The sequence below is a fragment of the Thamnophis sirtalis genome, unplaced genomic scaffold, assembly GCF_051295495.1.
Source record: "Thamnophis sirtalis isolate CommonGarterSnake01/CBP01778 unplaced genomic scaffold, rThaSir2_p1.2 scaffold_11, whole genome shotgun sequence".
NCBI lineage: Eukaryota > Metazoa > Chordata > Lepidosauria > Squamata > Natricidae > Thamnophis > Thamnophis sirtalis.
This window is the reverse complement of record NW_028261391.1, coordinates 60099668-60116352: the sequence shown is the minus strand read 5'-3', so window position 1 is coordinate 60116352 and position 16685 is coordinate 60099668. Positions and strand designations below refer to the sequence as shown.

The 16685-nt window shown below is 40.2% G+C and overlaps 1 protein-coding gene across 2 annotated transcripts in view; it reads right to left on the bottom strand.

Annotated features, from left to right (window-relative positions):
- GRK5 (G protein-coupled receptor kinase 5) overlaps window positions 1-16685 on the bottom strand; it is a 186075-nt gene that overhangs the window by 60359 nt on the left and 109031 nt on the right. The window contains exons 3-4 of one of the 2 annotated variants that reach the window (XM_087725895.1): window positions 14930-15042; window positions 3296-3373 (exon numbers count right to left, since the gene is read on the bottom strand). In XM_087725895.1, the coding sequence (XP_087582021.1) occupies window positions 3296-3373; window positions 14930-15042 (191 nt within the window). Of the gene's footprint in view, window positions 1-3295; window positions 3374-14929; window positions 15043-16685 lie in introns of those variants that run through there. The other variant, XM_087725897.1, reaches the window with a different exon arrangement.

The window sequence follows — 16685 nt, the reverse complement described above, 5'->3', positions numbered from 1 at the left end:
TGAAATGAGAAGTGGTGCATTTTAATAGGAAACTTTCCCCAGGAGTCTCAGACCAAGCTTTTTGTGGTGAGAAATATCATCTTCATTTGTAAGTTAACATTTAAAAAGTAGGAAATATCTTATTTAAGAAGGAGACTTTTAGTTTAGTTTTAGTTTTTAGTTTTATTTGTTATTTATAGGCCGCCCTTTTCCCTGAGGGGACTCAGGGCGGCTTACAATTCGTGGGAAGGAGTGCAAGACAAAACATAAAATATGTGAATAAAATAAAATAAAACAGTAAAACACAACATTCATTCAGCATTCGGGTGGGGCGGATTAGGATCTTATCCCCAGGCCTGACGGGATAGCCAGATCTTAAGGGCTGTGCGGAAGGCCTGGACGGTGGTGAGGGTACGAATCTCCACGGGGAGATCGTTCCAAAGGGTCGGAGCTACTACTGAGAAGGCTCTCCTCCGCGTAGTCGCCAGTCGGCACTGACTGGCGGATGGAATTCGGAGGAGGCCCAATCTGTGCGATCTGATGGGATGAAGGGAGGTAATCGGCAGAAGGCGGTCTCTCAAGTACTCAGATCCACTACCAGACTTAAATAGTCCACTCCTTTCTCATTGCCCTGACTGTTTCCCAGACTGTGTTTACATGGATAAAGTCTTGTTTAGGAATGATGAATGCATTGATTTGTGCATAGCTGAATAGTAGTGAGTACAGGGGAAAAGGACAGTTCTGCCACTAGATCAAAATACCAAGAGGGATTTAAAAAAATCCTAAATCCTGCAGACTACATTGGAAGTCCACCATTTCATTAATAACTTAATTATTGTTCAGAAAAATAACCCCACTATATTAATTAGATTATATATTCCTAGATAAAATGACTAGATTATTGACAGCAGATAATTTCGCAGAGAAGAGCATGAAATAAACTGGAACCTACTTTATAGGAATTATTTAAAAAAAAATTCTGTGAAAGTGGAGAAAACCACTGACAGAGAGCCCAGCTTGGTTTTGCACATGAAAATATATCTATAATGGGATTGCAGCTAAATTAAATTTGTTATAAATGTTCCAAGATCTTTTGTTTCTTATTATGATGTTCAGATAAATTTTATCACTGTGAAATATCTGGGCTTCAACAACATACATTATTGTTTAAGTCTGTAGGTTCTGACTTCAATTTGTTTCAACAAGGAGCTCTACACAGCAGAAGTGATGCGATTCTGTTGAAAATTGGTTTGAAGAAGTACTTTGTCTACTTGAAACATCCTCATTTTTTTTTAGCTCTGTCATGTGTTAAAAGTTAGAAAAAGCCTACTGTATTTTTCAGTGTATAAGATGCACCTTCCTCCCCTAAAAGAGGGTGAAAATTTGGATGCCTCTTATACACTGAATGTAGCCCCATCCACTCACCGGTCCCAATCCTTTGGCCTCTGCCTCCCAACAATTTACCTCTTTGCAGCAAATGGGGGCTTGCGGAGGCTTTAATAAGCTATAGCAATCCCTGCAGCCTGAAACAGCTGATGATCGGGAGAAATTGAAAGTGAAACTTGCTGTTTGCTCCACCAGGCAAATTGCTGGGAGGCAGAGGCAGATTTTTTCCCCTTGTACTAATCAGGTTGTTTGCTGCAAGGAGGTAAGTCAACAACTGCCTATAGAATGTTCAAATTATTTTATTTTTTTAAAAGACTGCTTTATTATTATTCTAGACAATTTAACAAAATGAAGAAGTTTTTATTTTAAATAAATGCTTGATCTGAAGAGGCCCAGTGCTATTGTTTTAAAAAGTGCTATTCTTTTAAATAGGAGAGAATAACTACACTTCCAGACAGCACATCAATTTTAACAGCATCTGTACAAGTATAGTCTGAAATATAACACTACAAACAGTGTATATTGTCTGTGCTGTTTGTTGCAAGGACGCAAATTGCTGGGAGGCAGAGGCAGATGTTTTTCACTTGTTTTCCTCCCCAAAATCTAGATGTGTCTTATACTTCAGAGCATCTTATACTCCGAACAATATGGTACTTTTCAGATTCTGCACATATACAGAAGCTTCAGACAGGGCTCGCAACTTGGGGGTCCTCCTGGATCCACAGCTGACCTTAGAACATCATTTGTCGGCTGTGACCAGGGGGGCATTTGCCCAGGTTCGCCTGGTGCGCCAGTTGTGTCCCTACCTGGACCGGGAGGTGCTCGCAACAGTCACTCACGCCCTCATGACCTCAAGACTGGACTACTGCAATGCGCTCTACATGGGGCAGCCCTTGAAGAGTATTCGGAGACTTCAACTCGTCCAGAACGCAGCCGCACGAGCGATTGTGGGTGCACCTCGGTACACCCACGTTACACCTATCCTCCGCGAGCTGCACTGGTTACCAATCAGTCTCCGGATACGCTTCAAGGTGCTAGTCGTAACTTATAAAGCCCTTCATGGTATTGGATCTGGGTACTTGAGAGACCGCCTGCTGCCAATTACCTCCCACAGACCCATTAGATCTCACAGGGTTGTGCTCCTCCGGGTTCCATCTACTAGCCAATGCCATCTGGCTACTACCCGGGGGAGGGCCTTCTCTGTGGCAGCTCCGGCCCTCTGGAATGAACTCCCCGCAGGGATTCAGACCCTCACCTCTCTCCAGGCCTTCCGAAAAGCCGTCAAAACCTGGCTTTGCCAGCAGGCCTGGGGGTGATAAGTTCCCTCCCCTCTCGACTTGTATGGTTGTGTGACTCTTGCCTATTTTAATTATCTGTAGTTTGTTTTATGTTCCCCTTTTCCCCTCTTTTAATTGTTCGCCGCCCTGAGTCCTCCTGGAGAAGGGCGGCATACAAATAATAAAATTCTATTCTATTCTATTCTTCCATTGAGCTGGCAACTTCTAGAGACAATAAGAACATCTTGCAACGTTAAATGCATGCTTCACTCAAACATTTATGGAACAAAAGTTCCATCATAGCTCTACGATAGATCATAGAAAAAAAGTGGAACTCTTTGGCAAAACATAGTCATTAAATAATTATAAACAAAGAGATGGAGCACTGATTATCTACCCAAAATAGATAATCTACCATCTGTGTATACAAACACACCACCTGAAAGACAACACTGGGCTAAAATGACTTACTGGTACAACATCTATTGATGGTACATGTGAAATAGAGATGTCCAACCAAGGCAAAATCATTCCAGGATAGTCACATGCATACATTTTTAAAACGTTTGTTGCAGAGTATTGAGAGCTCAATACTATTGAGAAAATGTTTACTAGACATAACAGCAACATACAAGATTTCAAGTGTTCCTTACCCCTGGGATGAGGTATTTCATCACAATCTCTTTGCCTTTCTCTCCCAATTTTTCATCTGGAAGTAGTTCATATTCTACCTAGAAAAAAAGATGCAAAAAAAGATGAATTGTGCTTCGTATTTTGCACATGTATAAATATGAATGTTCATGTATTCATATATTGTATATAAATATACTTTTTCCGTGGTTGTAAATAAAAACAGCATAGCACAAAACATTGGTCCCCACATATATACCCATAGTAACAGTGGTGGGTTTCAAAAATTGTTCCAACCTACTCTGTGGGTGTGGCCTCCTTTGTGGGAGTGGCTTGCCGCCCATGTGACCGGATGGGAGTGGCTTGCCGCCCATGTGACTGGATATGAAGATGCCAATGACACTTGTCAGAACCACCTTAAATTACCTCACACACAGCACTGGCATGCATAAGAATATGATGTAAACTTGTTTTTTAAAAGGCACCTTACGTTAAAACAACTTCAACACACGCAATGTTCTGATTGCACCACAAACACAGTAGTCATCCTTACCTTTCACAGAGGCACTGAGTTTTATAAATAGGAGCATGATAGTGTAGAATAATCATATCCAAGGACCAGTGGTGGGTTTCAAAAAATTTGGGAACCTTTCTGTAGGTGTGGCCTGCTTTCCGGGTCCACTGGTGGAACCTCTTCTAACTGGTTCGGTAGATTTGATGAGCCGGTTCTACCGAATAGGTGCGAACTGGTAGGAACCCACCTCTGCATAGTAAGATCTGCATAGCTATGTAAAACCTTTTACAAACCCTGCATTTCTTTCCTCCTCATCATGCATAAATACGTATATGAGGAAGGAGCATAACAGCAATAAATATACTTTTCAACTGTTTTGAATTTAAATCCATGGCGTCTCTATACAAGAAGGATCAGGCAGCTTGCACTACGAAAATCTCTACCTGATGAGACATGCACACTCAAAATACTCTTCAGCCTTAAAGGTCAACTGTCTGCTGAAATTTTGGAACAAACTTAGATGGACAGAAAAAAGCTAGAAATGAACAGCCAAGTGGGATCACTGAAACTAGGCAGGATCCATATTAAAGGGAAACCAGTTTACCATAACCTATCTGCATATGTTCATTCATGTGTGTTAATGTGTTAATAATATGTTAATATTTAAATTAGTTAAAATAATGTAGTTTTGATATTTTCAGTCTAAACATGGTTATAATTCCATGGATGTGTGAAAAGGATTCTCAAAGGTTAGAATCTCCCAGATAAATGCCAAACCAATTACTTCTTATTAATGACGGACAATGAACTTCAGCTCTGCAAAAATATACATTCAATGTGGTATGACATAATATAATAAATCATATTTGACAATTTGTTTTAAATGGCAAACTAGCACTTTTAGCAATCTAGTGCTTTTGTGGGTACAGGTTTTCCCACCTGTGAAAGATGTTACAGACCTATTTAAAAAGGGCAATTCACTATTTGAAGGCATCTTCTTTTGAAAAGGTGTCCAAAGTTTTATTTAAAAAGTATATGTAAAAAGAATAGCAGAAGTTTTGAAACTGTTCTTTAACTTACTATATTTCAAATAATTGATTTATTTCTATACATCTAAATGCAAATTTGACAACTTTGCCCTACAGAATTCATGCTGAATCATCTTTATGAGAATAATTTTAGCTTTTAGGAAACATGGTAGAACTTCTTATTAAATTTGCCAATGGTTGATTTGAATCTAGGACATGTTTAAGAGGAAAATATTCAGAAAAATGAAGATTTGTAAATATGGAGAAAATTGCTTTAAAACATTCCCCACTCTGGATCCACACATTCCTTTTCTACATCCCTTCCAAAATATTATTGATCTAAAGCAGTGTTTTTCAACCTTGGCAACTTGAAGATGTCTGGACTTCAACTCCCAGAATTCCCCAGCCAGCATTCGCTGGCTGGGGAATTCTGGGAGTTGAAGTCCAGACATCTTCAAGTTGCCAAGGTTGAAAAACACTGATCTAAAGGTCCATCCTTCAACTGGTGCCATCCAAATATTCAGGACTTCACAGTAGTGTCCAAATCAAACCACTGTGACACCAGATGGACAATGATGCAACCTCACAAATGCCACAATTAAGTATTAGAATCAGGATGTCTGATTCAGGTATGGAAATTGTGACATTTGCGTGATTATATCTGTGTGAACATCCTATTCTTTGTCTATCCTCCCAACAGACACATTTATTTCATCTTCCAGGCATTATTGATCTTACTATCTAAGAATCAACAAACATCTCAGGGTTTATAATGTTCAAGAAGAGTTTTAAAGATTTTGGCTTTTCATCTTCATAAATTACATCTAGGGCACTCCACAGTTCATGAAATTAATGTAATTAATTAATGACGTTCTAAGATCATCACTGCTTTTTCAAAGAAGAAATACACACTTTGTGTTCCAATCTGAAGCTATTTCTGTCATCAGATCACATGGGAAGGACAAAGAAATTGGGGCAAACCTTCTGAAACTGCCTCTTCAAAGTGATTTGATGAAAGGCATTTCATGTGCACTAATGCATACACTACTCCTTCAAATATTTTACTTAGGTTCTTTAAAATGCGCAGCACTTCCAAAAATAAGTAACTATTGATATGAAGACCACTGAAGTCAGAACAGGGATAGAGAACTGCATTCTTCAAAATGAAAAAGATATTTCCTTCAAAATGAAAAAGATTGAAAATCAGGCTTGTCAGATGCTACATTTTTTTCTATCCTGCTCTATCCTATGGAGTAGAGAGTTTGTCTCTGACAAGATGCCACTTAAACAGACTAGAAGCATTTGAAATGTGGATTTACAGGCAACTGTTACGTATAAGTTGGATTAACAAAATCAGAAATGAGGAGGTGATAAGCCAGCTGGGAAAGCCAAGGGAAATCATCAAAACCATAAAAAAGTGAAAGTTAGAATATTTTGGGCATGTGATGCGACACCCAGGAAAATAACGGCATACTTCACTTAATGCTACAAGGAAAGATTGAAGGCAAATGAAGTCCAGGCAGAAGGAGAGCATCATGGCTTCAAAATCTAAGGCGTTGGCTTAGACAAAACTCAGCAGCACTTTTTCATGTGGCTGTCTTCTGCCACACACCTCCCAGCGTCCGATAAGATCTCACAGGATGGGCCTTCTCCGTGTATCGTCGACTAGACAATGTCGTCTGGCGGCTCCTCAGGGGAGGGCCTTCTCTGTAGCTGCCCCGGCCCTATGGAACGATCTACCCCCAAGATCCGGACCTCCCCACTCTCTTGGCCTTCCGAAAGTCTACTAAGACCTGGCTGTTCCGGCAGGCCTGGGGCTGTTGACCTCATGAACGAGGTCCAGCCCCACTAAGGTTGAGTGCATGATTTTTAATTTGTTCTCTTCTCTATTTTAAATTTTTTAGTATTCTTTTAGAATTGTTTTATGTAAGCTGCCCGGAGTCCTTCGGGATTGGGCCGCATATAAATTTATTAAATCTTGAATCTTGAATCTTGTTGATAAGAATAGGTTCGCCAACATGATCGCCAACATCTGATGACAGATATGGCACAAGAAGAATTGAAATGAAATTATTCCTCCTCCATCGACTGATTCAGGTTTACAAAAAATGCATCATGTGAAAACATTCAGGAGAATTAGATTCCTGATTTTGCCAAAGAGAACTCTCATGACCACCTGAACAGTTGATGGTCTGCACAATGTCCTTAGAATATCATATCCCCTTCATTTCAGACCATTAAAATGTTCTTGGTAGCAGAGTAAAGCTGTTTCTATATTCCCCAGAGCATTTCAGTACATTGCATATGACGTGCTCTTTTTTTATTATATGACCTCAAAAGTAGACCTACGATGAACCAATCATTCTTATCATAATATCATCTCAGAATATTTTAGAAATCAGCAGTGCAATTACATTTTTCTTATTAAATAGCCACTATGAAACAAACTTTCATACTGCAAGATAAGCATGCTTTAGATAAGAAACACACAACTATTAAAAAAGACATAACTCCAACCCTTCCATTCCTTTTAAATGCAAGAGGATGAAGCAATTAAATACCCATAAAGTCGGTACAAAGAGAGTTGCAGCGTTCTTTCATAAAATTTCTTGTCCATTTAGATTTTATCAGGCCACAGGTCAGGTTCCTCTTCAAAGCACCAATAGACAAGAATGTTTATAGCATCTTAATGATGCTTTTTCCATCATCCAACCATTATCACCCTTTGGAAACAATTTCAGAGATTAAAAATCATATGCATAAAAGAGCTATTTAAAAAAAAAAGCTTAGAAAATCTGGAGTCTTATCTTCAACTGACACAATTCATGAACGCTGCAAAGAGAGAATAGCACATGGCAAGGAAGCCGAAGTCCTGCTGATATACAAAATATTTTTAATCTAAAGAGGACATATTTCTACTTTAGTTTCTAGGCATTTGTATACACAGAGGCAGAAGGACAGTCCTTGACATGTTTTTATGACTTAATCCAGCACAATTCTGGTCCTAACCATTATAGCAATAGCAATAGCAGTTAGACTTATATACCGCTTCATAGGGCTTTCAGCCCTCTCTAAGCGGTTTACAGAGTCAGCATATATTGCCCCCAACAGTCTGGGTGCTCATTTTACCCACCTCGGAAGGATGGAAGGCTGAGTCAACCTTGAGCCTGGTGAGATTTGAACCGCCGAACTGCAGATAACAGTCAGCTGAAGTAGCCTGCAGTACTGCACTCTACCCACTACGCCACCTCAGCTCTTATGGCTCAGTATGTTTCCTTTTGCCACATTTTATATTTATTTATCTCTTGAAAAGATATATTTGTTTAGAAAAAAATGATTAGTTTCATCTAAGAATTGCTTAATTATTATTATTTATTTTGGAAGTTTTAATTCCGCCTTTATTATTTTTATAAATAACCCAGATGGCAGACACATATTCTTCCTCCTCCTATTTTCTCCACAACAAAATACACAAGACACACAAGACACAACTTCCTCCTCTTCCTATTTTCTCCACAACAACAACCCTATGAGATGAGTGGGCTGAGAAAGTCACACAGCTGGTGTGGAACTAATTAATCATAGAAATAATACTGGTTCACAAAAGGAGCATACATGTCCCTTCTGCGCATGCGCAGAAAGTCGCACATTACATCGGGGCGGTGGGCAGAGCTCCCCATAGCCGCTGATACCGGTTCACCCGAACCAGAGAGAACCACCACCTCTCGTGGACACACTTTGAGAGCTGCGTGCAACAAAATTTCATTTTATTGTCTTTTCTTCCAGATGATTAAAAAAAAAAAAGAATCCACAAGGGTTTATGTTATATAAGCTGGCTTCAAAAGGTTGTTTCATTGGCTTATCACTCAATACCCAGAAGTTTTATAAAGAAATAAAAAGCTATCCCGGAACAACCAAAATAGAAACATTCTGCAATAGTCCTCTTCCCCAATTCCTCCCAAAGCAGAAGTATTTCATTAAAAAAAAATTGGGGGCGGGTGGGGGAGAACCTGCTAAAATGTTCTTTACCCAACTGCAGTAATTATTGTTCTTTTTGTAGGATCCAATCTGAGTCAGTCACCGGGACCAGAGTTTTAATTTTCCAATGCCATTTGATCCCTTCACTATGATGTTTCATAGTGCCACAGTGTTATTTTGAGAGAGTTCATGCTCTAATACAGTGTTCATGTGTATATATGAGTGTGCATATAAACCAGAGGTGGCTTCCTACCAGTTCGCACCTATTCGGTAGAACCGGTTTGTCAAATCTACCGAACTGGTTAGAAGAGGTTCCACCAGTGGACCCGGAAAGCAGGCCACACCTACAGAAGAGGTTCCAAAATTTTTTGAAACCCACCACTGGTCCTTGGATATGATTATTCTACACTATCATGCTCATATTTATAAAACTCAGTGCCTCTGTGAAAGGTAAGGATGACTACTGCGTTTGTGGTGCAATCAGAACATTCCGTGTGTTGAAGTTGTTTTAACGCAAACCAAAGATGCCTTTTAAAAAACAAGTTTACATCCTATTCTTATGCATGCCAGTGCTGTGTGTGAGGTAATTTAAGTTGGTTCTGACAAGTGTCGTCGGAATCTTCATATCTGGTCACATGGGTGGCAAGCCACCCCCATCCAGTCACATGGGCAGCAAGCCACTCCCATCCAGTCACATGGGCAGCAAGACACTCCCACAAAGGAGGCCACACCCACAGAGTAGGTTGAAACAATTTTTGAAACCCACCACTGATCCATTTGTTACATCCTATTCTTATGCATGACAGTGCTGTGTGTGAGGTAATTTAAGGTGGTTCTGACAAGTGTCATCGGCTACTTCATATCCGGTCACATGGGTGGCAAGCCACTCCCATCCGGTCACATGGGCGGCAAGCCACTCCCACAAAGGAGGCCACACCCACAGAGTAGGTCCGAACAATTTTTGAAACCCACCACTGATATAAACATAAAAGATATTCTAGAACACTTGGATTTCCTGACAATCTCCTTCCTATCCAAGTCCACTTGTGCCTCCTTTTCCTGAGGCTGGTTCACATTCACCAGGCTTTGCCACCTATCACGAGAACATGACAATGCTCTTATTTAAATCTAGGGCCAGACAACCTTCAACGTATGCTATGGTTCCCATGTCTCAAAACAGAATAATGCAATAATGAAAACAAGTAAAGAAAAAAAAAGGTTACTCAAAATGATTAGAGGAGCTTCTCTATATAGAAAGGCCATAACTGATACTTAGTTTGGAGTAAAGTAGGAGATGTTAACGAGGCACATGGAAATTATGGCAGGGGATATCTTACAAAGTTATAAGTTAGTATTTCTATAGTCAGTACATAAACTATGGAATTTTCATCTATCAGATACCGTGATGCTTACAATTTTAGATGACTTTAATAAGGGGTGGATAAATAGACAGAAGATTGGGCTATCACTACTGGGAGTCACATACTGTCTCCTGGACACACTCAGCATATACTGAATAGCAGCTGCTAGGAAGAACAATGGAAGAGGAGGACACATCTGCTTGGCTACTGGGTGACACAGATTTTCCTGACAGTTAGAACAATTAATCAGTGGTTGAGCAGGGCACTTCTTATATAATCTAGCTTGTTGATTTCTTTTGGATTTTAACTTTTTCTTTGACATGAATCTACATACAAATAGTCCTTTATTTAAGAGCAGAATTCCACTGCTAAAGCAATGTGGTTTGATTTGAGGTGGCGCAGTGGTTAAATGCAGCACTGCAGGCTACTTCAGCTGACTGCAGTTCTGCAGTTTGGCTGTTCAAATCTCACCGGCTCAGGGTTGACTCAGCCTTCTATCCTTCCAAGGTGGGTAAAATGAGGACCTGGATTGTTGGGGCAATATGCTGACTATGTAAACCGCTTAGAGAGTGCTGAAAGCCCTATGAAGCGGTATATAAGTCTAACTGCTATTGCTATTGCTATTTTACAAGTTTTTTTTGCCATGTTGTTAAGCAAATCATTGCAGTTGTTATGTGAATCATGTATGCATTAAGTTCATCCAGCTTGCACCATTGACTGACTGCTGGAAACTGGCTGGTAACATTGCATGTACATGCCAGTTGCCAAGTGTCTGAATTTTGGTCATGTGATACTGGGGAAATGCTATGACGGTTGTAAGTTGGGACCGGTTGAAGCCACTTTTTTCAATGCTGTTGTCATTTTAGTCTCTAAATAAATTGTTGTAAGTCAAGGAGTACCTGGAGTTCCATATAAGTGGGAACCAAGAACAGTGAACGTAGCCCTTTATTTTTAGATAACCCAATTTCACCATTATAACCATCTTTATCAAATATATATAGTCTAGGATTTTCACCATTATAACCATCTTTATCAAATATATACAGTCTAGGATTTAGGAAATTTTCAGGACCTAAAATGGAGAGACTTCCAATAAACAAGAGACAGCTTGGCAGGTAAATGTAATATACCAGTAGTACAGCCAAAGGAGTTGTCTATGTAATGATTTATGGGAGGATATAATGGCCTTCTGTCTGTCTGTGTAATGGCAATGTTAGTACTCACAATAGAATGAAGGAATAGTGATGTTTATATTGTGCTGTATCCAAGTTCTCAACAGGTTTCATATGCACCAGTGTTTCTGAACTGTGCAACTTTAAGATGGGTGGACTTCAACTCCCAGAATTCTCCAGCCAGCAAGGCTGGCTGGGGAATTCTGGGAGTTGAAGTCTATCCATCTTAAAGTTGCCACGTTTGAGAAACACTGGCATACACTATTTCAGTAATCCAACAAACTGCACAGCATTTACTTTTAAGACAGTGGCTCAGCTAAATAGACTGAGTCTTGCCTAAGGCTACCAACAGAATTCACGGAACAGCTAATCAATCGAGGACTTCTGGTTTGTACTCTCTGAATCCTCCATTTATTTTCTTGAGTAAATTCTACTCTGTTTAGTGGTGTAGTTTACTCCAAGACTGAGTGTGCATAGAACGAAAGCTTTAATCACTGTCCCACAGGTAATGCTATATACTAGGTACACTTTAGCCAAATTATCCAGTGCTATTCGACAACATTATCTATCACTCAGTGACCAGCCATTGAAACATTACAAAAAATGTATTTTTTTCTTAAAATGCTTTTAAGCAAATGCTTAATATATGCTTTTCAATTGCTTTTGAATTCTGCTGAATTATTTTGATTTGCTTTTTCGACTGTACATGCTATAATTGTAAATTTCTAAGGTGTAAGTTTAACATCTTAGCAACATTAGGATGGATACTTATTTATGAAACTAAATTTTTGACCACAGGGGATGGTCAAAAGAATAAAATGGTGGTCACAACAGTGCAATCAAGTCTGAAATGGTATATGGTTTCCTGCCTGAGCAGGGGGTTGGACTAGAAGACCTCTAAGGTCTCTTTCAACTCTGTTATTCTGCTATATTCTACTGTTATTCTACTGTTAAGGCTGCCCTCTGCTTTTTTTTTCAGGATACCTGAAGCCATTCCTGATATAACTATTTATAAGGTAACATATTTATTTATTAATTTTTATGCCACCCATCTGACTCTTACAGTGATTCTGGGTAGCTTATAATATAATAAAAAGGTAGCACAAGATGATTACAATTGATTAAATAAGAAACTTTTTAAAAACCTCCAAAAGACTGGGCAATACAGGGCTTTTCACTTTCTCTTTACCCCATCAGTCACACCCAGTCTAGAAGCCTCTATTGGGGACCCCAGGACAGCTGAAAGAACCAAATTTTTAACACCTCCAGAAGGCCAAGAGTATGGAGGCCACCTCACCTCGTCATATATTCCAGATGGCAGGAGCCATAGTAGAAAAAAGCTTTTCTCCTGAACCCCTTCAGCAGAAACAATTAATCAGTGGAACAGAAGTTGCCTCCAGAAGTTGTGAATGCCCCAACACTGAAAGTCTTTAAGAAGATATTGGATAGCCATTTGTCTGAAACGGTATAGGGTTTCCTGCCTAGGCAGGGGGTTGGACTAGAAGACCTCCAAGGTCCCTTCCAACTCTGCTATTGTATTATTATAAACTCTTTGCCAGGTGGGATCGAAAGTAGACCTCTGCTGCTGGAGTAAGAGGGACAGGCAAGTCCCATTTGGACAAGCTGGCTCCTCAGTTGTATATTGAGCATGGAGGAAATCAAATGAATAAGTGCAATATATACAGGTAATCCTCGACTTACAACAGTTCATTTAGTGACTGTTCAAAGTTACAACAGCACTCAAAATAGTGACTTCTGACCATTTTTCACACTTAGGACCATTGCAGTATCCCAATGGTGATGTGATTCACGTTCAGATAGCGGTTAGCAGTTAGACTTATATACCGCTTCATAGGGCTTTCAGCCCTCTCTAAGCGGTTTACAGAGTCAGCATATTGCCCTCAAAGTCTGGGTCCTCATTTTACCCACCTCGGAAGGATGGAAGGCTGAGTCAACCTTGAGCCGGTGAGATTAGAACCGCTGAACTGCATATAACAGTCAGCTGAAGTGGCTGCAGTACTGCACTCTAACCACTGCGCCACCTCGGCTCATTCAATGCTTGACAACTGACTCACATTTTTGATGGTTGCAGTGCTCAGGAGTCATTATGCAACTTCCTGAAAAGCAAAGACAATGCAGAACCCAGATTCACTTAACAACCAGTTACTAGTTTAACAACTGCAGTGATTCACTTAACAAATGTGGCAAGAAAAGTAGTAAAAGGGACAAATAAAATAGGTAGCACAAGATGATTACAATTGATTAAATAAGAAATTACTTAATTACTTAATCACTTAACAAATTTCAACTTAGCAAACAAACACTTAGCAACATAAATTTTGGGCCAGTGATGTGCAGTCAGGGGAGGCAGAGCCTCATCACTGTCACCATGAAAAGAAAAAGAAATGTAAAAGGAAAAAGGCTGAGGTGGTTGCTGCCAGAGTCACAGTGGATGATTCTGATTAGTGCTTAACTGTTTAAAAAGCCTCTTAAAAAGTGCCCTCTACAGGAGGAGGCAGGAGAACCACGTGCCTCATTTAGCCTGACTTTATGATCACTCGAGCAGAGTTAAGCAAGGGTTAAAAGCCGAAAAGTTCCTTATGTAGTTGAGGCACGTGGTTCTCTTGCCTCCTCCTGTAGAGGGCGTTTTTTAAGAGGCTTTTTTAAACAGTTAAGCAGAGTCATCCATTGGGGACTCTGGCAGCAGCTAATCCAGCCTGACCTCAGCAGCTCTTGCCTTTTTCCTTTTACATTTTTACATATTCATCATGGCAGACAAGAGCAGAGTTGAAATCCTCTGTAAAACAGCTGGAAAAGGTATGTGGGTTGGAGGGAGGGGGAGGAATTCAAAATTAATGTAATTTGTAAGTAATTGTATTATTGTAAGTAATTTGTGTCTCTCTCTGTGTGTGTGTGTGTTTTACCTGCCTCAGCTGGCGTGCAGGCTGACACTTTTTTTATGTCGGACATAGCGGCAGGGCTTTTGGATATAGCGGCAGGGCTTTTGGATATAGCGGCAGGGCGACTTTTGCCTCTAGCGCTGGGGCGGCTTTGGTTCCATCCAGCATTGATTCTTTGAAGCTTTCCATTCTTTGAAGCTTTTTCTGCTTTTAAAGTTTTCCGTTGGTCTAAGGAAGTTTTTCCTCTATGGCAGACACAGCGCCGGAGCTTTTGAACATCCAAAAGCCCCAGCGCTGTGTCAGCCATTAGAGGCGGGATGCGTCCCGCCCCTATGGTGGACATAGCGCCAGAGCGGCCAAAAGCCTCTTTCTTGAAAGCCGCCAAAAGCCGCTTTCTTTCTTTTTGCCTCACCAGCCATAAACCTCACCGCATGTCACTGTTTTGGGCTCAATTATGATTGTAAATTGAGGACTACCTGTACATTGTTCATATATATTCAGACGCAAGTAAACGTGAAAACAGAAATACACATATACACAAGCCAAGAGATAAAGAAGAAAGTTTAACAGTGAAACTACAAAAGTTTTGGAGGTACATTCTGTGAAAGAACAAAAAATAAATAAATGAAAGAAATCTTTGTACCTGTCCAGAGAGGCCCAGGAGATACAGTAAACTCTTGAAGCATTAAGAAAAACTAACTTACCACTGAATCAAGAAACTTAATACAGCATTCCAGCTCCAGGCGAGTCTCGCAGAACTGCCGAAAGAGAAATCTTCCTATTGGTTGCTTGTCACATAAACTGTAGTAATCTCTCTCTGGAGGAAATAAGAAGAGAAGGAAGGAAAGTGAAACATTGGTGTGCTTTTTTTTACATCTGGTTCAGTTTGGGGAGGCTGGGTGTATGATTTAATTTTTTTTTAACCTTAAAAAAAATTAAACCAGTTATGAATGCTGCAAATTTAAAAAAACTCATAAAGTTATGGTACAGAAGTCAGTCAGTTTTTCCAGAGTATGGGATTTAATGGAACACCTTCCAAGAATTTTGATTTTACTTTATTTGATGCCATTAAAGGAAAAGGAGAAATGCATTGTTAAAAGTGCGCGGATGAAAACTGTTGAAATCTATCTCAGAAGGGTTTCCAATAGTTAGAAAACTTTAGACCTTTATAGCTACTTGCAACAGTACAATGCATTATGCCTTTTAAATGCTTTCCCACCATCTGCAAATGTGCGTAGTACGTAGTCCTTGACTTATAACAGTTCATTTACTGACCATTCAAAGTTACAACGACCCTTTGCAGCATCTCCATGGTCACGTGATCTAAATTCAGATGCTTGGCAACTGGCTCATATTTATGACGGTAGCTGTGAACCTGGCATCATGTGATCATTATTTGCGAACTTCTGACAAGCAAAGTCAATGGGGAAACCAGATGGGATTACTAACTTAACAACTTCAGTGATTCGCTTAACAACCGTGCCAAGAAATGTCATAAAATGGGGCAAAACTCACTTTAAAAATGTCTCACTTAACAACCAAAATTTGGAGCTCAATTGTGATCATAATTCGAGGACGCCCTGTACCTGATATCCCACCAACTGTGCTTTATTGCTACTGAGATGCTGCAACAGAATAGAACTAAATAAGCAATATTGTAACTGCTGTGATATTATATATATGTAACACACAGAGACACACACACACACACACAGACACACACACATGCTTTAAGTACTTTGTGGGCTGAAACTGGAGTATAGAAAGTGCAGCAACAATGGTATATAGCAGGGGTCGGCAAACTTAAACACTCAAAGAGCCATTTGGACCCGTTTCCCACAGAAAACATTGGGAGCCACAAAGATCCTAACCAGAAGCCCCCTGTTCAATTCTGGACCTGACCAGAAGTTCAGTTCCCCCACCATAGAGTCTCCTCCTAGCGTAGCGTACTTTTTCCTCTACCTGACATAAATGAAAGCCCTATCAATTGTGGAAACAACTGGAAAACCCTCCCCTTGCCATAGAGTCTTCGCCTGGCGCACTGCGCTTCTCCCCACCACCACTGGAGGCTCCTCTCAAAATTGTGGTGCCGACCGGTGACGGAGCCACAGCAGAGGGAGGAAAGAGCCACATGCGGCTCCAGAGCTACAGTTTGCTGAAAACTGGTCTATAGCAATGGTTCTCAACCTGTGGTCTGCGGACTCATGGGGGTCATGATGTCATCTCAGGGAATCTACAAAGGTTTGAAGAAATGATTTAAATCTTAATTTAAATCTTTGGTGTGTGTTTCTGTGGGCCACAAAAGATATTTAAAGGAAGGAGGATCTGTGGTGAAGAAAGGGTTGAGAACCACTGGTCTATGGGATTTAGAACACAGTTCCAGATGTCCTGGGAAAACTGGATGCAGGAGGGAAGAAACGGTGTATCATCAAAACACCGATGAAAGACTTGTACAACTTG